Below are 18,246 nucleotides of genomic sequence, written 5' to 3' on the forward strand. Positions count from 1 at the left end.
CAAAGAGCCTCAAACCGATCATTCATGATCTTGATGAAGAAGTCTGACCATCTGGTAGGTGGGCGGCCACGCGGTCTTTTCACATCCCATGGAATCCAGTCAGTAACAGCTCTAGTCCAGCGGTCGTCTTTAAATCTCATTACGTGATCAGCCCATCTGATTTCTGACACTCGATAATTGTATAACTGAAACCCCAGCACAAATGTTTGTAAGTCTACGACTGTGCCTCATGATGTTTCACCAATAAAAATTTTTTTAAAAAGTAGGTAAAGGGATAGAGGATAACTTTTCAATATCTGTATTGCAAACCACAGTGTCCTAAAGGAGGGAAAGTGGGAGAGATGAATAGAAGGATGGGGAGAGAGAGAGGGAGAGAGCAACAGAGAGAGTGAGAGAAAGAGAGAGAGAGGGAGATGGGGGAAAGGGGAGAGAGGGAGAAAGGAAAGAGAGGAAAGAGGAGGAGGAGAAGGACGGGGCAGAGAGAGTGAGAGAGAGAGAGAAGAAAAGTGCCTGCTGGGGGAGGGGGTGATGGGAGATAAACTGGGGGCACTGGTGTTGGGAAAATTATACTGGTGGAGGGACAGATGTTGGAACACTGTATGACTAAAACCTAGTCATTAACAGCTTTGTAATAGTCTATCTCACAATGATTCAATAAAAAACTTAAAAAATTGAAAATTAAAACAAGCAAATAACTAAATATCCAAGCTTTCAAGGAAAAAAATAATTTAAGTCAAAAGGATAGTACAGTGCATAAGGCATTTGCCATTGCACATGGCCAAGCTGAGTTTGATCCCTGGCATCACATATGTTGCCCGCCAGGAGTGATCCCTGAGTGCAAAGCCAGGAGTAAGCCCCAAACACAATCAGATGTGACCCTTAAACAGAACAAAAGTCTTTAAGACTTTTCTCAAACATCACTTATATGCCATCTTTGATAATTCTGTCAGTGTAAATATCTAGGGATACCTGATGAAAGAGAATGGACAACTTTAAGGGTTTACTGAGATAAACACTCCCATTTAACATGCATACATTGATAATCCATATAAACATCAAATAAATAATGGACTCTAGGAATCTTCAGGTTTGCACACTGAGAATTTAGATGTTTGTGTTTTTAAATGTAAATATGGGGAATCAATAAAAACCTAACTAAATAGCTGTAGATAGACAAGTGGGTAGCCCTTTCTCTAATATATCAGATCCGCTGATCATGATATCAATACTACAGGAAGCACTTGTTGTTAAATAATCCATTTAAACTTCAAGTTATGAGAAGTAGAAGCAAAAACTTCTTTCGAAAGACTATAGCTAAGTTAAATATGCCAATAATTTAGGTGACTGGCAGAGCAAAGCTCTGTCATAAGTTGATATGCGTGTTGTTTGCTAAGAAATTACACAAAACATGTATGGGAACACAGAGAATTTGAGTTGGCAAAGATAAGAGAACTGAAAACACTTTGCACTTGGATGTCATCCTGAGAGGGTATGAGAGTTGGTCAAAAACAGAGAGACATTAGTGGTAGAAAATAAATAAAAGGTAAGGCTCTATACCATTGAAATGCTGAGTAAGAAAGTAGCCTCCTCTTTTGGAATTATCAATTTCACTGTTCAATAGTAAATTAAAATCGAATAAACAATTGAATTTTAGATACTCATAGTGTGTTAGGAACTATGAATATCTTTAAATTGATTATCATTTATTTTTACTGTAATATTATTATAAAATAAGGCATATTTATATCCCCTTTACAGTAGAATATCTTATAAGTATTACATACAATGATTCTACATCACTGATTCTGGCAAAGTAGTGGATCCCTCACATTAAGATGGACAAATATGTCTTCAAAGATTGTGCTTCCAATTACTTGTTTACTTTATGCCTGCCTTATTTACAACAGAGATCAAATTTAATATATTGAACAACCAGAAAAATCAGGTAGAAGATTATGGCTCATTCACTGTTTCACTGTATCACTGTCATCCTGAAGTTCATCGATTTCCTCGAGCAGGCACCAGTAACATCTCCATTCATCCTGGTCCTGAGATTTTAGCAAGTGCCACATTGGAGGATCTTTCCAAGTCAGGGGAATGCGACCCATCATTGTTACTGGGTTTTGGCATATAAAATACGCCACAAGGAGCTTACCAGACTCTGCCGTGTGGGCAGGATACACTTGGTAGCCTGCCGGGTTCTCCAAGAGTGAGAACTAGACAATAAGAGGTTGTGTGGCTGTAAATGAGGCTGCGAGCTTCCTGGAGCTGGATTTTATAGTCCTTGGGATTGATGGGATAACATGGTGCACGGGGCAGTTGGTGGGTGTAACGTCTACCTACTGGAAGATGGGGGATCTGGGTGGAGGAGGCCCAGTCCCAATGCGAGCAGGCTTGGAGATCTCAGCCCTGGGTCCCGCTTGCCTGGGTTCCTCTACTAGTTCCTTCATGCGTGAGGCTCGTCCAAACATGTGGAAAGTGGCTGTGGCTGGGTCTGGAGATTCTCAGCTGCTGGGGCTCTGCTCAGGGCGGGGAGGGCATCTCAACCTGTCCGCCCCCAACGGGCCTGGTGAGGACAGCCAGGTGTGGGGTAGGAGACTCTGTGCTGTTTCCTTCCGGTAGCTGGGTTTTATAGTCCCTGGGTCTTGGCCATTGATGGGATAACACCACGGTGCCGGGGGAAGTTGGTGGGTGTAACTCCTACCTACTGGAAGATGGGGAATCTGTGTGGAGGAGGCCCAGTCCCAATCTGAGCAGGCTTGGAGATCTCAGCCTCGAGTCTCGCTTGCCTGGGATCCTCTGCCAGTTCCTTTATATGTGAGGCTTGTCCAAACATGTGGAGAGTGATCTTAAGCATCATGGCTCATTCAAGCCAGTAAAATGTAATGTCTTGCTCCCTGCCCCCACTACCACCATGTAATGTTAGCTGCAACTGCCCTTGGATTCAGGTAACACAATTAAGATTACAGATTACTGGAAAGTATATAAAATACGGGCTCAGCCATACATAATAAGTACCACTGATACATTACTGAATGGTTAATAACAATTACCCATGTCTTCATGCTCATTAGGGCAAAGGCAGCTGTTTTGAAAGAAATAACACAGGTATAATTTTGGGTTTCGTGCTTAAAGCAAGTGGGCTCCTGGAAGGATTCAGGCCTTCTGTACCTGAGCACTGCTGGATCTTCCAGGCCGCATCTTTAAATGATATTCCAATGCCTATTTGTCAACAAAAGTCAAAGCTCCCAGCATTTATATATTTTAACTTATAGATACAGAGAAAATTATCAAGTTATTCCTATATATATATTAAGTTATATAGGAATATATATATTAAGTTATATAGGAATAACTTGATAATTTTCTCTGTATCTATAAATCAAGTTATTCCTATATAACTTAATATATATATAGGAATAACTTGATAATTTTCTCTGTATCTATAAGTTAAAAAGAAAGTGAAATGAAAACCAAAAGAGGCATGAGAATAAAAAGGGCTTAAGGTATTTGTCTTTTTCACATGCCTGAAACCTGATACAATGGTGATACAGGTAGGATCAAGCACAGGAATCTGAAATAAGTCCAAGCTGTTGGGTGACAATGCTTCTTTGTGGACCTATAACTTAACTTTTCCATTTCAGTCAAAAAGAAAGTTCAGGGACTGGAGAGAAAACATAAGGTAGAATGTTTGCCTTGTATGTCAGGCAATCAGGTTGGATTAATGGCACTCCATACAGTAACCTGATTCCACTAGAAGTCATCTCTGAGTGCAGAACCAGGAGTAGGCCCTGAGCACTTCTGGGTGTGGGCCCAAAAGAATACAACAGAAAGTTCATGGGATGGGACTGGACAGAGAGAAGTGGTGATGAGTAAGGGTAAGTCTTGGCTGTTCTAAAGAGGATTGATTTCAGCAACAGTGAGCTTAGGCTGCTCTCATCCTCCAGTGAAATGTCCCTGCTCCACCAGTCTCTATTTCTGGATATGCCCAATGTACACAATAGCTCCTCAACCAAGTTTTCACTTATCTGACTTTAATGAGATGTTAAGGGTAGCTGGACCTACTCTTCTGTGGCAGTATAACCGAATGGGGTTCTCAGTAAAATAGCTAACCATTATATTTCCCTCATTAAACATTACAGAAAGATTCTGAATACTCTGTTCCAGGTACCTCTTGACTGTATTGCAACAGGAGCACCAGAAATAACAGAAGCTCCCATCTTCAGAGCATGTACCATGCATCATATAACCCTTGAGATATCAAGCTGAGTAAGTTAACTAACTCTCCAAATTGCCATGAAACTGAAAAGACATTTTTGTTCATCCTTCTTCCCAATGCCCTCCTTTAAGTATGGTGATATTTGGAAAGGAAATAGAAGAAATAGTTTCTTCTTCACTGAGAATAAAGCTAAACTGAATATGTCATCTTCACAAGATTAATTCCCTCGATCCATGCCCATGGGAAGGCTCAACATTTATTTAGATTTATTTAATTTCTCTCAGTTGCATTTAGTAATGTTGAGCCAATTAGCCTTATAGTTTAAGAGTAAATCTATTCCTGAGCTTTTAATTCATGTTGATATTATCTAAGATAAAATGATCTCTAAATTTCCTTGTAAGTACATTCAAAAATATTTTTGTATTTTTTAAAGAGAGAATAAAGCTATCAGCCCCATTTTAAAGACTCTTAAAATCCATTCCTTATAAAAGGGATGGGAAGAAATATATACAGAGATAAAATGCTGCCAGTATTCATGCAAAAAAAATCAGGGCAAGATTTAAAATTTGAATGCATGTAAAAGTTTTTCTTTCTTTCTTGACCATTCTTCTTCCTGGTGTAAGGACAATATACTCAGGGCAAACTATTACCCACTGTCTGTGTACCTGCAAATCCCTGAGGCAGAGACAGAAGCATAAAATGAATTATCCCACCAAAAGCCATTTCCTTTTAGAACGTGTTAAAGATGACTAGTAGCTGAGAAAAATGAAGTCTTTTTCATAACTTTTATGTTCTCTTTATTTTAAACTTAAAAGTTTTGTTATAAATCTAATTTGTACTTTATATAGAAAAATATAAAATTCAGAGAAGAAAATAGAAAAAGTAACTACTGTAAATTTCAGTGTGAATAGAAAATTCTGTTAAGTTTTGCCTCTCATTGTACATAATATGCACTAGAAAGATACAGAGACATGAGCTTAATACTACTCAGAAAAAAGTGAACCAATTTCTGAAGAAACTATAGGGGGGAAATCAAGACCTTCTAGCTGTATAACTTCAGCATACTTTTCCAAATTTTATTTTAACATCAAATTGATTTATATCTAGCCTAGGAGTTGTCAACAGTGCATTATTCTGTCTTTCAGGGTATAATTGACAAAATGAGGAGACATTTTTGACTAATATGACTATGTGTGGAAGTGCTCATGGCATTTAGTGTGTAAGGTCCAATGATGTTGCTAGACATTCTACAATGCAATGGATGCCCCTTCATAATTATGATTATTTATATAAATGTGTATACGTATATGCATATTTATATATATGCATATATATGTATATATAGAGAGAGACACGACTTCCACTACCCAGCCGTCGCCACACTCCAGGACGCTTTCCGGACCAGCACGGCAGCTCCAGCTGAGACCCACGCACAACTGAAGACCCACAGAACAAGATAAGCAGAACTCTCTGAGACCTTGGACTCCAGGCTCGGCGGACCCAGGGACAGAGCTTCTCTGCTTGCTCCCACCACCACAGGTGACAAAGGGATTCTAATCAGGAGCCCCACCCTACCCTGCCCTGTCTGCTTCCATCAACCACCCAGGAATCGAATTGTGCACAGGAGACCCACCCTACCCAGATAAATACCCTACTGGCAGACTTCCACTCTCGACACGACTTCCACTACCCAGCCGTCGCCACACTCCAGGACGCTTTCCGGACCCGCACGGCCACTTGCGGCCGCGCCACACATCATAAGACATTCCACATCATAAGAACATTCCATCTTCTGAAATTGTCGTACCATATTTGATAGGGTTCAAATATGGTAACACCTACAAGGGTGATTAGAGGTCACCCCAAAAGCCTCTATCCCTCTCGGAAAGACTGGCAAGCTACCGAGAGTATTCCGCCCGCACAGAAGAGCCTGGCAAGCTATCCGCTGTGTATTCGATATGCCAAAACCAGTAACTACAACTGGTCTCATTCACCTGACCCTGAAGGCTTCACCGACATAGCAGCACTGAGAAGGATGAGAAAGGAGAGGCCGACAAAATCTCAAGGCCGACCTAGGCTGCCACAACGAAGGAAGACAAAAATGATCGTCTGTACTTTCAATGCACGTACGCTAGCATCAGATGCATCCATCGAGGACCTGATGGTACAAGCACGAATGATCAAGTACGACATCATTGGTCTGACCGAGACAAGAAGGCACGAATCTCACCATGCCGTTTTCGAAACCGGAGAAGAATTGTTCCTCGGAACATGCGATAAAAGAGGTGTTGGAGGCATCGGTGTCCTTGTCAACACAAACTTGGCCAAGAGCATTGATTCACTCGAATGCCTAACAACCCGAATCAGACGTTTACATTTGAATAGATGTGGCTCACTGCCTGCAGTTTCTATCTTTGTTGTCTACGCACCAATATCTCATTATGATGAAAGAGAAATCGAGAAGTTCTACATGGAGCTAGAGAAGTTCTATAAAGAAGACCACACCTTCTACAAGATCATTGTGGGTGATTTTAATGCCAAGATAGGACCCAGAAGATCAGCTGAAGAACTTCACATCGGGACCCATGGCCTAGAATGGAATGAACAGGGTGAGAGACTGTCAGAGTTCATCATGTCGACCAAGACCATCCATGGTAACTCACAGTTCCAGAAGGCAGAATCTAAACGATGGACATGGGAGTCTCCTGGTGGACGATTCCACAACGAAATAGACCACATCATATTCAATCGACGGTTTTGCCTGACTGATGTCGCTGTTGTCCCAAAATTTCGAACGGGATCGGACCACCGTCTCCTTCGTGCAAAATTCTACTTCACAGAGCGGGGAGAAAGGGCTGCAAAGTTCAAAAAGAGAACTCCCAGAATGACCACCAACTGGGAACTCTTTGGTACTATTGCGGCAACATGGGAAGATGCCATTGTTGACAACATTGACGAGGAATACGATCGACTGGTTCAGCACCTCCATGAATGTGCGAGGAACACCAAGAGAGAGATAGCCACAAAAAGTCGCCTATCTTCGAAAACTCTTGAGCTAATTCGCCAGCGTGGTTTGGCGCATGCCTCAGGCAACCGCAAGCTAACGTCCGAGCTCGCAAAGCAGTGCAGAGATGCGATCAAGGAAGACCTCAAAGAGAGAAGAGCAGAAGTACTGGTAGATGCGGCAGAAGCTGGGAAAAGTATTCGTAAGGCCCGCCTGTCCTTCGCCAACTATAAGACCAAGATGACTGCCCTCCGACGTCCTGATGGATCCATCACATCCTCCAGAACGGCAATGGAGAAGATTATCCATGACTTCTACTCAAATCTCTTCGATAGCCATGTCCACTTGCCAACATACCAAATTCCACAGGATGGGTATGTTGTTCCCAAAGTTCTCCCCTCCGAAATCCGACACGCCATTTCGTCGGTAAAGAAACAAACAGCACCCGGCCCAGACAAGGTCAGACCTGAACACCTGAAGAACCTGCCGTCAGTACTCATCAATACACTGGCTCGGCTCTTCACTCGCTACCTGTCTGAATGCAAGGTTCCGTCCCAATGGAAAACCAGCAGGACCATATTACTGTTCAAGAAGGGAGACATCCATGACATTGGCAACTATCGCCCGATCTGCCTATTGTCTGTCATCTACAAGTTGTTCACTCGAGTCATCCTGAATAGGATTGGCAGAACACTAGATGAAGGACAACCATGCAAGCAAGCAGGGTTCCGCAAAGGATTCAGCACCATCGACCATATCCACACAATAACCAAGCTCATTGAGGTTTCTCGGGAGTTCAAGATGCTGCTCTGCTTAATGTTCATTGATTTAAAGAAGGCCTTTGATTCTGTTGAGACGGAAGCGGTCATTGAAGCCCTAGCCAATCAGGGCATTCAAGCCCAATACATCAGGATCCTCCGTGAGCTGTATTGCGGATTCACTACCAGGATCTCACCATTCTACAAAGAAGTGATCATTGATGTCAAGAGAGGGGTGCGGCAGGGTGATACCATTTCACCGAAACTCTTCAGTGCCACCCTCGAGAACATCATGCGACGACTGGAATGGGAAGGAATGGGAGTGAAGATAGATGGTCGGCAATTACACCACCTCCGCTTTGCTGATGATATTGTTGTAATAACACCAAACATCAGCCAAGCGGCACAAATGCTGGCCGACTTTGACCGTGAGTGTGGAAAGGTAGGACTAAAGCTGAATCTTACGAAGACAATGTTTATGAGAAACAGCCTTGTTCCTGACGCCCCATTCGCTCTCAATGGAACGACCATCTCCGAATGCAACAGCTATGTCTACCTAGGTCGAGAGGTCAACATGACAAATGACCTGGCACCCGAGCTGCGCAGGAGGAAGAGAGCGGCTTGGAACGCCTTCAGGAAAGTCGAAGAAATAGCTAAGAGGACGAAGAACCTCCGGCTCCGGGCACATCTCTTTGATTCTACTGTTCTTCCTGCATTAACATATGCCTCAGAGACCTGGGCCCTACGCAAACAAGATGAGAACGCCATTCAGGTCTCCCAAAGAAGAATAGAAAGAGCTATGCTTGGAATATCACGTTTCACTCAAATGAGAGAAAGAATCCGGAGTTCTGACATCCGTCGACGATCAAGGATCAGGGACGCTGTCTCATTTGCCAAGGTGTCGAAAATCAGATGGGCTGGTCACGTAATGAGATTTAAAGACGACTGTTGGACTAGAGCTGTTACTGATTGGATTCCATGGGATGTCAAGAGACCGCGTGGCCGCCCACCTACCAGATGGTCAGACTTCTTCCTGAAGATCATGAATGATCGGTTTGAGGCCCTTCATGTTCCCGGAGCGAACAGATGCCATTGGGCTACACTAGCACGCGACAGGGACAAATGGAGACGTTACTGGCGCCCGCTCGAGCAAATCGACGACTAACGGGAAGTTAAGTGATTAAGTGATATAGAGAGAGAGAGCCCCAATGTCAACACTATCAAGGTAAGAATCCCTAACTATCCAAGCCTGGTACCTTGAATTCAATCTCTATTCAATTGCAAATTTGCTTAATAACAAGTACAAAACTTATTCTCAATTAGAACAAGGTGCTCTGACAGTTGATGGTAGATAATACATTCTGAATTTAGTGCAACCATTTCATGTGTTTAAAAAATCAATAGGAAGAAATCGTGCTGTTTAATTTTGCTCTGTGTTTGACAGCATAATGTCAGTGTGTCATCAGATACTGTTTAGCTCTCTTAGAACAGTTAAAATTGATAGTAGCCCCTTCCTGTCCTGACAGCAACTATTCTTAATATTCATTCATCTCTCTTTACATGTTTCAGTATTCATTGGGAAACAAAATCAAAACTAGGAGTATAGATAATAAGAAAGGGTAAGAGAGAAATCAACATATTTGTTGTTCAGAAGCCAAGGGAGTTAAATGTTTATCTTGAGTGAGGTTATGAAAATTTTGCTTTATTATATCTCATCAACACAATATAAATGAAGACTTTTTATCTTTGTGCTTCATATCCAATAGAAGTGGGATACTTAACTTCATCTAGTTCAAGTAGACATTTTCTTTAATAAATTACCTCAGTAACCTCACTAAGTATACTTCAGTTAGGAAAAGTTGAGTTTCACAAGAAATAAATTAAACCAATATCTAGGAGGCAAGGAAACATGCTTAATACTAAATATAAATGGATTTTATAGAAATCAGAAAACATCCTTTAGTTAGCCATGAAATTACAGCAAACCAAATAAAAGATCTAGTTAATTATGCTGTTAGATAGTTATAAGGCATTTGCATTTTTCTATTGCACCCAAGTCTCCAGGCATCTAGCATCACTATTCATCAGCAAATAAACTGCTTAATGTTTATTGGTAACGATCAACATGGCAAAATAAATAATTCATATAAGGTATGGCCTACTGGGCACTGGTGGAGGGATGGGTACTCGATTATTGTATCGAAACCCAAGCATGAAAGTTTCTAAGTGTACAACTATATCTCATGGTGTTTCACTAAAAAAAAAATATATGTATATATATATATATATATATATATATATATATATATATATAAAGTAAGTAAAGTAAGTAAAGGCCCTCCCATTGATCATCGATTTGCTCGAGTGGGCCCAGTAACATCTCCATTGGAGACTTTGTTGTTACTGTGTCTGGCATATCGAATACGTCACGGAGAGCTTGCCAGGCTCTGCCGTGCGGGCAAGATACTCTCTGTAGCTTGCCGGGCTCTCCGAGAGGGGCAGAGGAATCGAACTCGGGTCGGCCCTGTTGACTGCATGCAAGGCTATCGCTCCAGCCCAGAAAAAAATATATATATATATGTCCTAGATTTTCAGTATTTATCCTATGATTTATCTTGATCCCTTGCACACAAATGACTGAAAATTATGTAATTTGTCCTAGCCACAATCAGTTTCTTAGAATGTTAAAATGGAATAACATTTCAAGTTGTAAATAGTATCACATTCAGAGAAATGAATTTAAAATATACATGTGTCAAATTCAACTTTAATGTTTATATAAAAATCTATGTCTAGTTTATCTCCATTTTCCTTTTGCTCTTAATCTTTACTGTCTACTTTATCTCTATTTTTCACATTATAGACAAGAATATAAGCACTAAGATTATAAGTCACTTACTGAACAGAAAAAAAGGACACAGGTTAAATCAACAAATTAACAGAAAGCAAATTATTTTTTAGAGTTGTCCCTGACCTAAGATCAATGCTCTCCTACAGCTATTTTGTAATGTCAAAAGAATAAGAACTTTGCATTAGAAGCTCTAATTAAATATTATAGTAACCATAAACAGTGATGTATAACAAGCAACTGGTGATGTTTCGTAAAACAGTGGCTTTGTGGATTCTCTTGCAGATACTCTCATTCATCAGGACTAGGATGGTTACCCAGAAATCTGAATTGCAACAGAAAGGTTATGTTGTTATATTTGAGAAACACATGCAAATGCTTATAATATAGGTTTAACAGAATATAAATTGCATCCTGTTCTCAGTACTAATACTGCAGAAGTTGCTTGATCTGCCTTTACATTGCCACCTATAAAATGGAAGTAATACTATAGCGATAGCACAGCGGGTAGGGCGTTCGCCTTACAAGCGGCCAACATGGCCGACCCGAGTTCGATTCCTCCGCCCCCCTCGGAGAGCCCGGCAAGCTACCGAGAGTATTCGATATGCCAGACACAGTAACAACAATACTATATATTAATTGTATATGTTTTAATATTAAAAGGCTTGATACATATTTAGTATATAATTGTAATAAATGGATGCCATTAGTTGTAGTAGTAGTGTTCAGCAATCTCAACACCATCAACATTCTGTCCTATTAATTTCTGTAGACTTACTTTAGGGAAACATATTAGATCTAGAATAAGTGATAATCATGTATACATGCAGTGGGTGGGAAGGGTGGGGGCAGGGAGGGATACTGGGAACACTGGTGGTGGAGAATAGGCACTGGTGAAGGGATGGGTACTAGAACATTGTTTGACTGAAATACAATCATGAAAGTCTGTGTAAATCTGTAACTGTATCTCACAGTGATTCAATAAAATGTTTTTAAATAAATTAAAAGTAACCCCTGAGCATCACTGGGAGTGACCCAAATAGCCCAAAATTAATCAATTAATTAAAGCAAAATTCAAAGTTTTTGGATTTGAGCAAGAATTTCTTTCCCTCAAGTAGTAATTCTTTCATGCTGCTCAGAGGCAGAAATTAGTTTCTTTTATGTCTTTTAACAAATGTGAGTTGATCTGTTGATAAGAACAGCTAATATGAAAATAATGCTGTATATACTGTTTGTTGATTTATTTGTTGAACATTAACATTTATTTGTTAAGTAGTTAGTCTGTCATGTTTTTGAAAGGCTCATGTTCCATAATAAATATACAGGTAGTAAAATGTTATGTCAAACATATTGGGTATAGCTCATTAGAAATTATGTAAATTCATTCTTGAAACATGAAGTAAGAAAATAAGACCTTTGACATCAGATAAGGATACACTTCTCTCAAATTATAATAGGGACACTGACTACATCTTCCATTTTTAACAGGGCTTTAAGTTTAAATGTGATGTTCTAGACTCAGAAAAACACAACATAGTTATTTTAAGTGAACAAAACTGATGAGTAAATACACTAAAACATTCCAATTTACATGTTATAAAATCCTCACTTGTGTTAGCACATTTGCACAGTGTCAGATTTCATTTGTACCTAGATGGGAGAGGGTTTCTCAGTGAAAGAGGTGGATGCATAAAATAGAATTAAGCATAAACACTACACCTATTGCCAATAGAAAGACGCACATAATGGAATTTTACCAATACTAATTGACTTGTATTATAATGCCCATAAATATAATGTTCCTAATAATCCAATATTAGAATAAAATCCCAAGCACACCAAGAAATCTGCTTTGGAAGTTATTTAATGTGCTCTTCTGAAAGGAATATGTGGTTCTAATTTAGATTCCACTGATGCAACAGGCAGCTATGCCTCCAATAGTCACATGTGATACTATTCAATAATGATAAGTGGAACAGGTCAGTTAGTCAAGCTTTATCTGTAATAGGCATTAACATGCACTCTGCAAACAACAGCAAACTTTTGACTATGATAAATGCTTTGTAGAAAGGCAAATGAAAATTAAAGAGGGGGACATTTATTAGGCAGAAACAAACGGAACTCACTTTGATAGACCATCCACCATGAAAACATTATGCATCCAGTCAATATACAGTGCTGAATACGCCTAAAAATGAGCATCTGTTTTATCAGAACTTTTGTCTATCTCTGGCCTCTACCACCTGATATAAATTAACAACCAAAAATGACAAAGTTACCTTTCTCACAGTGGTTTCCAGTGAATCCAGAGGGACAAACACACTTGTTAGGAGCCACACATGTCCCGCCATATCTGCAGCCCTCTTCACAGAATGCTGCAGCAAAAGAATGGAAGAACTTCCCTTAGATAAATTGTCAGTAAGAAAATTCATGCTAAATAGATAACATGAGCACTAAAGCATCTGTTGCATAGGGAATGCCTATCTTTGCTAACATAATTAAATGTTTCAGGACACAAAAAGAAACAAATTCAATATTACTTATTTTACTGGTTTACAAGAAATTAATTGAAATAATGAATGCAAACTAGTACAAGGCTGGTGTGAGTTGCTGCTATTATCATTGTCATTATTATTATTAATGCATTTAGAATCACATAAAATCAACTGAGCATGGAAAAGGCAAAGGCACCTAAAATATTTTTATATTATGATAATTCTCTTTTTATAAAACATTTTATTGCAATCATTTTCCAATATTCTAAAAAAATTGGGGGGTAGAAAATAATTCTAATAACATCGCAGATTTAACTATTTACCTCTGAATATTTAAGACAACTTTAGTGTTTCTGTAATAAAAAAAGGCCTTTCCCTTATTGCTAAAACACTGACCTTAAAATTATGCAGAGAAAATATCTCATGTAAAAATGTTGTTTCAAAGAATGTTTTGTTGTTGTTGTTGTTGTTGTTTACCATTCTACTCTACAAGCATTGCAAAGTTATCTCAACTCCATCTTGGTGCTACACCTTTCTAGACTGGGTTTATAGCATCAAGATTCTCCCTAAATATACAATTCCATAGCATGGAGCAGGTACTTCTTGGTGGAATTAATATGGTTTGTTTCGAAAACTAGGGAGCCAGTTATAAAAAAGTCTACATGCCTGGCTGGCATGCATAAGATCCTGAGTTTGATTCTTGCTACTGCATGGACCCCTGAGCAGCACTGTGTATACTCATTGCGGCCTCTACAATGTCCAGCTGCATATAACTTAACACCCTCTGAGCCTCTGAGCACTTCAGGAGATCCACCCAAAGTAAAACAGAGAAGTTCGTGTGCATGCATAACTTCTCACTGTCTTCTGCCATCCTTGGACCACCAGATGCATAAAAACAAGTACCGTGACTATTTTTGTTTCCTTTTGTACCATGATCTCAGCATCTGAGCATGAAGTAGATGCTTAAACAATGTTTGCTGAGGGTATCCAGGAGATAGTTCAAAAGGCTAGGGCACCTGTCTTGCAGGTGTCAGGTTCCAGGATGAACTCCTGGAACTACATTGTTTCTGAGCACTGCTGGGTGCAGCCATGTTCTCTCCAGAGACTCTGGCCTGACAAGTACCACATCTGCGGGCCAAGCACCAGCAGGCCTGCACAGCTAAGCCAGGCACTGACAGGAGTGGCCTCTGTTGCCACTGAGTACTGCTGTGGGACTCCCTACTGACTCCCCTAAAAAAAACTGCTGAATGAATCAAGCTATATTCTGCTGGCTTCTGTGACAGCAAACTTTTGCTCTAACAATTCTACAAACTCCCAGAATAATTTATTACTAAATCTTACTGGCTAAGCAATAATTTAGTGTACTAAACCTGAAAAATCTGTCATTAATAAAGATGACTGCAACATGCTAACCCAGAGCTTCTTTTATTCACATGAGAACTAGGTGAGTAAATGTTTTTACTTTTTATTGCAGTTAGAAAATTTGACACTAGGAAAAAATGTTGCATTTCTGTTCTGCCATCATCACATAAATAATATGGTTCTAACCTTTAAAAAGTCACATAATGGGGCTAGAGCAATAGTACAGCAAGTAAGGTATTTACCTTGCATGAGGCTGACCATGGTTTGATCCCCAATACCTATTATGGTCCATCTAAGCCCCACCAGGAGTAATCATTGAGCTCAGAGCCAGGAGTAAGCTCTGAGCACCACCGGGTGTAGCCCCAAACAAAACACGACAAAAAAGTCACATAATGTTTACAAATAACTGAACACCATTTCAAGTATGTGTTCAGTATACAATATTGTAATTTTCTGCATCATTTAATATCCTCTGGTGTTTTAATACTCAGTACCTTTACAATTAATTGGGTACCCCTTTACTTCTGCCAGAGAACATGTGTTTGTACTTTATCATTTTAATATAGTTTCCTATTTCTAGTATCATCAAATCTCAAATCTGTGTGTTTTATTTGTTTTGGTTTGGGGGTTACACCTGGTGATTTTCAAGGCTTACTCTTGATTTTGTGCTCAGGAGACAGTCCTGGTGAGCTAAGGGGATGATACAGAGTACCAACGATAGAAGGCAGAAAAGCAATCTACATGCTGTACCATCTCTCTGGTCTCTCAAAAGAAAACAAAATTTTCAGCAGCTTCTTTCTGGGTGCGCTCATCACAAAGAAAAGGAGTATGAATACATCTATACAAAGATATACAAAATCTCACTTCCCAAGTCACACATTGTGGACTCTAGTGACAAGTGCATCAAGTGAGATATTTAAAGTGCCATTCTGAATCATTTGTAATAGCAGAACAATGAAGTGTTTTGCAAGCAAAACATGCCATGTTTGAACAAGCTAATCAAAAAAAAAAAAAAAGCTTTATGTGGCAACCAAAGAAGGCAGGTGCTTGGGGGCAGAGAATTCTACTGGGATTTTGTTAATAAAACAGATGACAATTGATCTAACTTTGTGCGTGTATCTGTATGCACTGCATGTGTGCATATGCTCACACATACATCTGCAAACTTTGCCAAGATAAGAAATTGGCTTTTCTAATGGTATCTTCAAAGATGCCACGCCACTGTCTGAGCAAGTGAAAACAGAGATAGATAAATGGGACTATCTTAAACTAAGAAGCTTCTGCACCTCCAAAGAAACAGTGACCAAAATACAAAGACAGTCTACAGAATGGGAAAGGATATTCGCCGAATACACATCTGACAAGGGGTTGATATCCAGGATATACAAAATACTGGTTAAACTCCACAAGAAGAAAACATCCAACCCCATCCAAAAATGGGGCAATGAAATGAACAGAAACTTTCTCAAAGAAGAAATCCGAATGGCAAAAAAGCACATGAGAAAATGCTCTACATCATTAATCATCAGGGAGATGCAGATCAAAACCACAATGAGATACCATCTCACACCTCAGAGACTGGCCCACATTCAAAAGAACAAAAGCAACCAATGCTGGTGTGGATGTGGCGAGATGGGGACACTCCTTCACTGTTGGTGGGAATGTCCACTGGTTCAGCCCTTCTGGAAAACAGTATGGACGATTCTCAAAAAATTAGAAATTGAGCTCCCATTTGACCCAGCAATACCACTCCTGGGAATATATCCCAGAGAAGCAAAAATGTATAGTCGAAGTGACATCTGCACTTGTTTGTTCATTGCAGCACTCTTTACAATAGCCAGAAACTGGAAGAAACCTGAATGCCCAAGAACAGATGACTGGTTAAAGAAACTTTGGTACATCTACACAATGGAGTACTATGTAGCTCTTAGAAAAGATGAAGTCATGAAATTTACATACAAGTAGTACAACATGGAAAGTATCATGCTAAGCAAAATGAGTCAGAAAGAGAGGGATAGACATAGAAAGATTGCATTCATCTGGGGGATATAAAGTAACAAAATATGAGATTAATACCCAAGAATAGCTGAGATCAGCACCAGGAGGATTACTCCATAGCTTAGTGGCCAGTGGGGCATTCTAGAGGAAAGGGCAGCTCAGATAGAGAAGGGAACACCAAATAAAGGATGTTTGGAGGATCCTCCCAGGAGGGGAGATGCATGTCGAAAGTGGACTACGGACTGAACATGTTTGCCACTCAATGCCTCTTTTGCAGACCACAACACCCAAAAGGAGAGAGAGAACACAGGGGATTGCCCTGCCACAGAGGCAGGGGGGGATGGGGGATTGGGGGTGGGGGGAATATTATCCATGGTGGTGGAAAATGGGCACTGGTGGAGGGATGGGTATCTGATCATTGTATAATCAAACCCAAGCACAAAAAATTGTAAATCTACAACTGTACCTCATGGTGTTTCACTAATAAAAAAAATTAAAAAAAAATTGGCTTTGATTTCATATGTGAGCTTCATTGAGATGACACATAAGCCAAAGTGGTAATAGAAAGTTTTGTGGAGTAACTACTTGATGCCTGTAATGCACAAAGAATTCAGAGATGCCATAGTAAAGAAGGGGAATGATGTTATAATTTGTAAAGGACATAAAATAGTGTTCGGCTTGGAATATAAGTGCTTTATTAAATGAAATTAATGCATAGCAATGTCATTAAGACTATGAATGGCCAGAGAACTAGCTCAGGGGTCAGGGTGCATGTCTAGTCATGAGCCAAACTTCCATTCCCACACTGCATGACCCACAAGCATGACTGGAGAGAACCCTGAGGAACCTGAGTTGTCAGGGTAAGTCTGAAGGCTGCCAGAACCACTGGCCCTCAAACAGGAGTGCATAACCATGCTTTGGTATTGATACAACTGGTGTGGTTGACTGGGTATCATCACAGCTGACTCGTGGGTCCTTGGAGGATTGTGTGGGATATCCATCCCTCAAACCCAATAGTAAAGCATGGGTCAGAAAAAAATTAAAATTCTCTAATACACAGAGTGTAGAACTCATCTTAAAAGGTGTTCAGCTTCTACAAGTTGAGTTGGCATCATTTGTTATTTCAGATTGATTTATTTTGGCATAAGAGGAAAAAATATACCAATTCATAGAAATACAAAAAAGATATTATTACTTCCAGGTTCAATTCCTCTGCCCCTCTTAGAGAGCCCAGAAAACTACCAAGAGTATCTCGCTCGCATGGCAAAGCCTGGCAAGCTACCTGTGACGTATTCAATGTGCCAAACATAGTAAAAACAAGTCTCACAATGGAGACATTACTGGTACCTGCTTGAGCAAATCGATGAACAACGGGAGGATGGTGTTACAGTGCTACTTCCAAATAGTAAAATTGTCTTTGTTTATTATTAATATTCTATTTTTATAAACTACATTCTGCAAATGAGTACAATCACTCTATGTTTGCCTCTCTTCTTCTGACTCATTTCATTCAGCATAATACTCTCCATGATGGTCCATGTGGAAGCAAATTACATGACTTA

At 39.9% G+C, this 18,246-nt stretch overlaps 1 protein-coding gene across 2 annotated transcripts in view; it reads right to left on the reverse strand.

Moving 5' to 3' along the window:
• Positions 1 to 18,246, reverse strand: part of NELL1 (neural EGFL like 1) — a 1,007,676-nt gene that overhangs the window by 179,565 nt on the left and 809,865 nt on the right. For both annotated transcript variants that reach the window (XM_056131034.1, XM_056131033.1), the window contains exon 15: positions 13,109 to 13,204. In XM_056131034.1, coding sequence (XP_055987009.1) covers positions 13,109 to 13,204 — 96 coding nt within the window. The remainder of the gene's footprint in view (positions 1 to 13,108; positions 13,205 to 18,246) is intronic.

This window comes from Sorex fumeus, unplaced genomic scaffold, assembly GCF_029834395.1.
Source record: "Sorex fumeus unplaced genomic scaffold, SorFum_2.1 ptg000007l, whole genome shotgun sequence".
NCBI lineage: Eukaryota > Metazoa > Chordata > Mammalia > Eulipotyphla > Soricidae > Sorex > Sorex fumeus.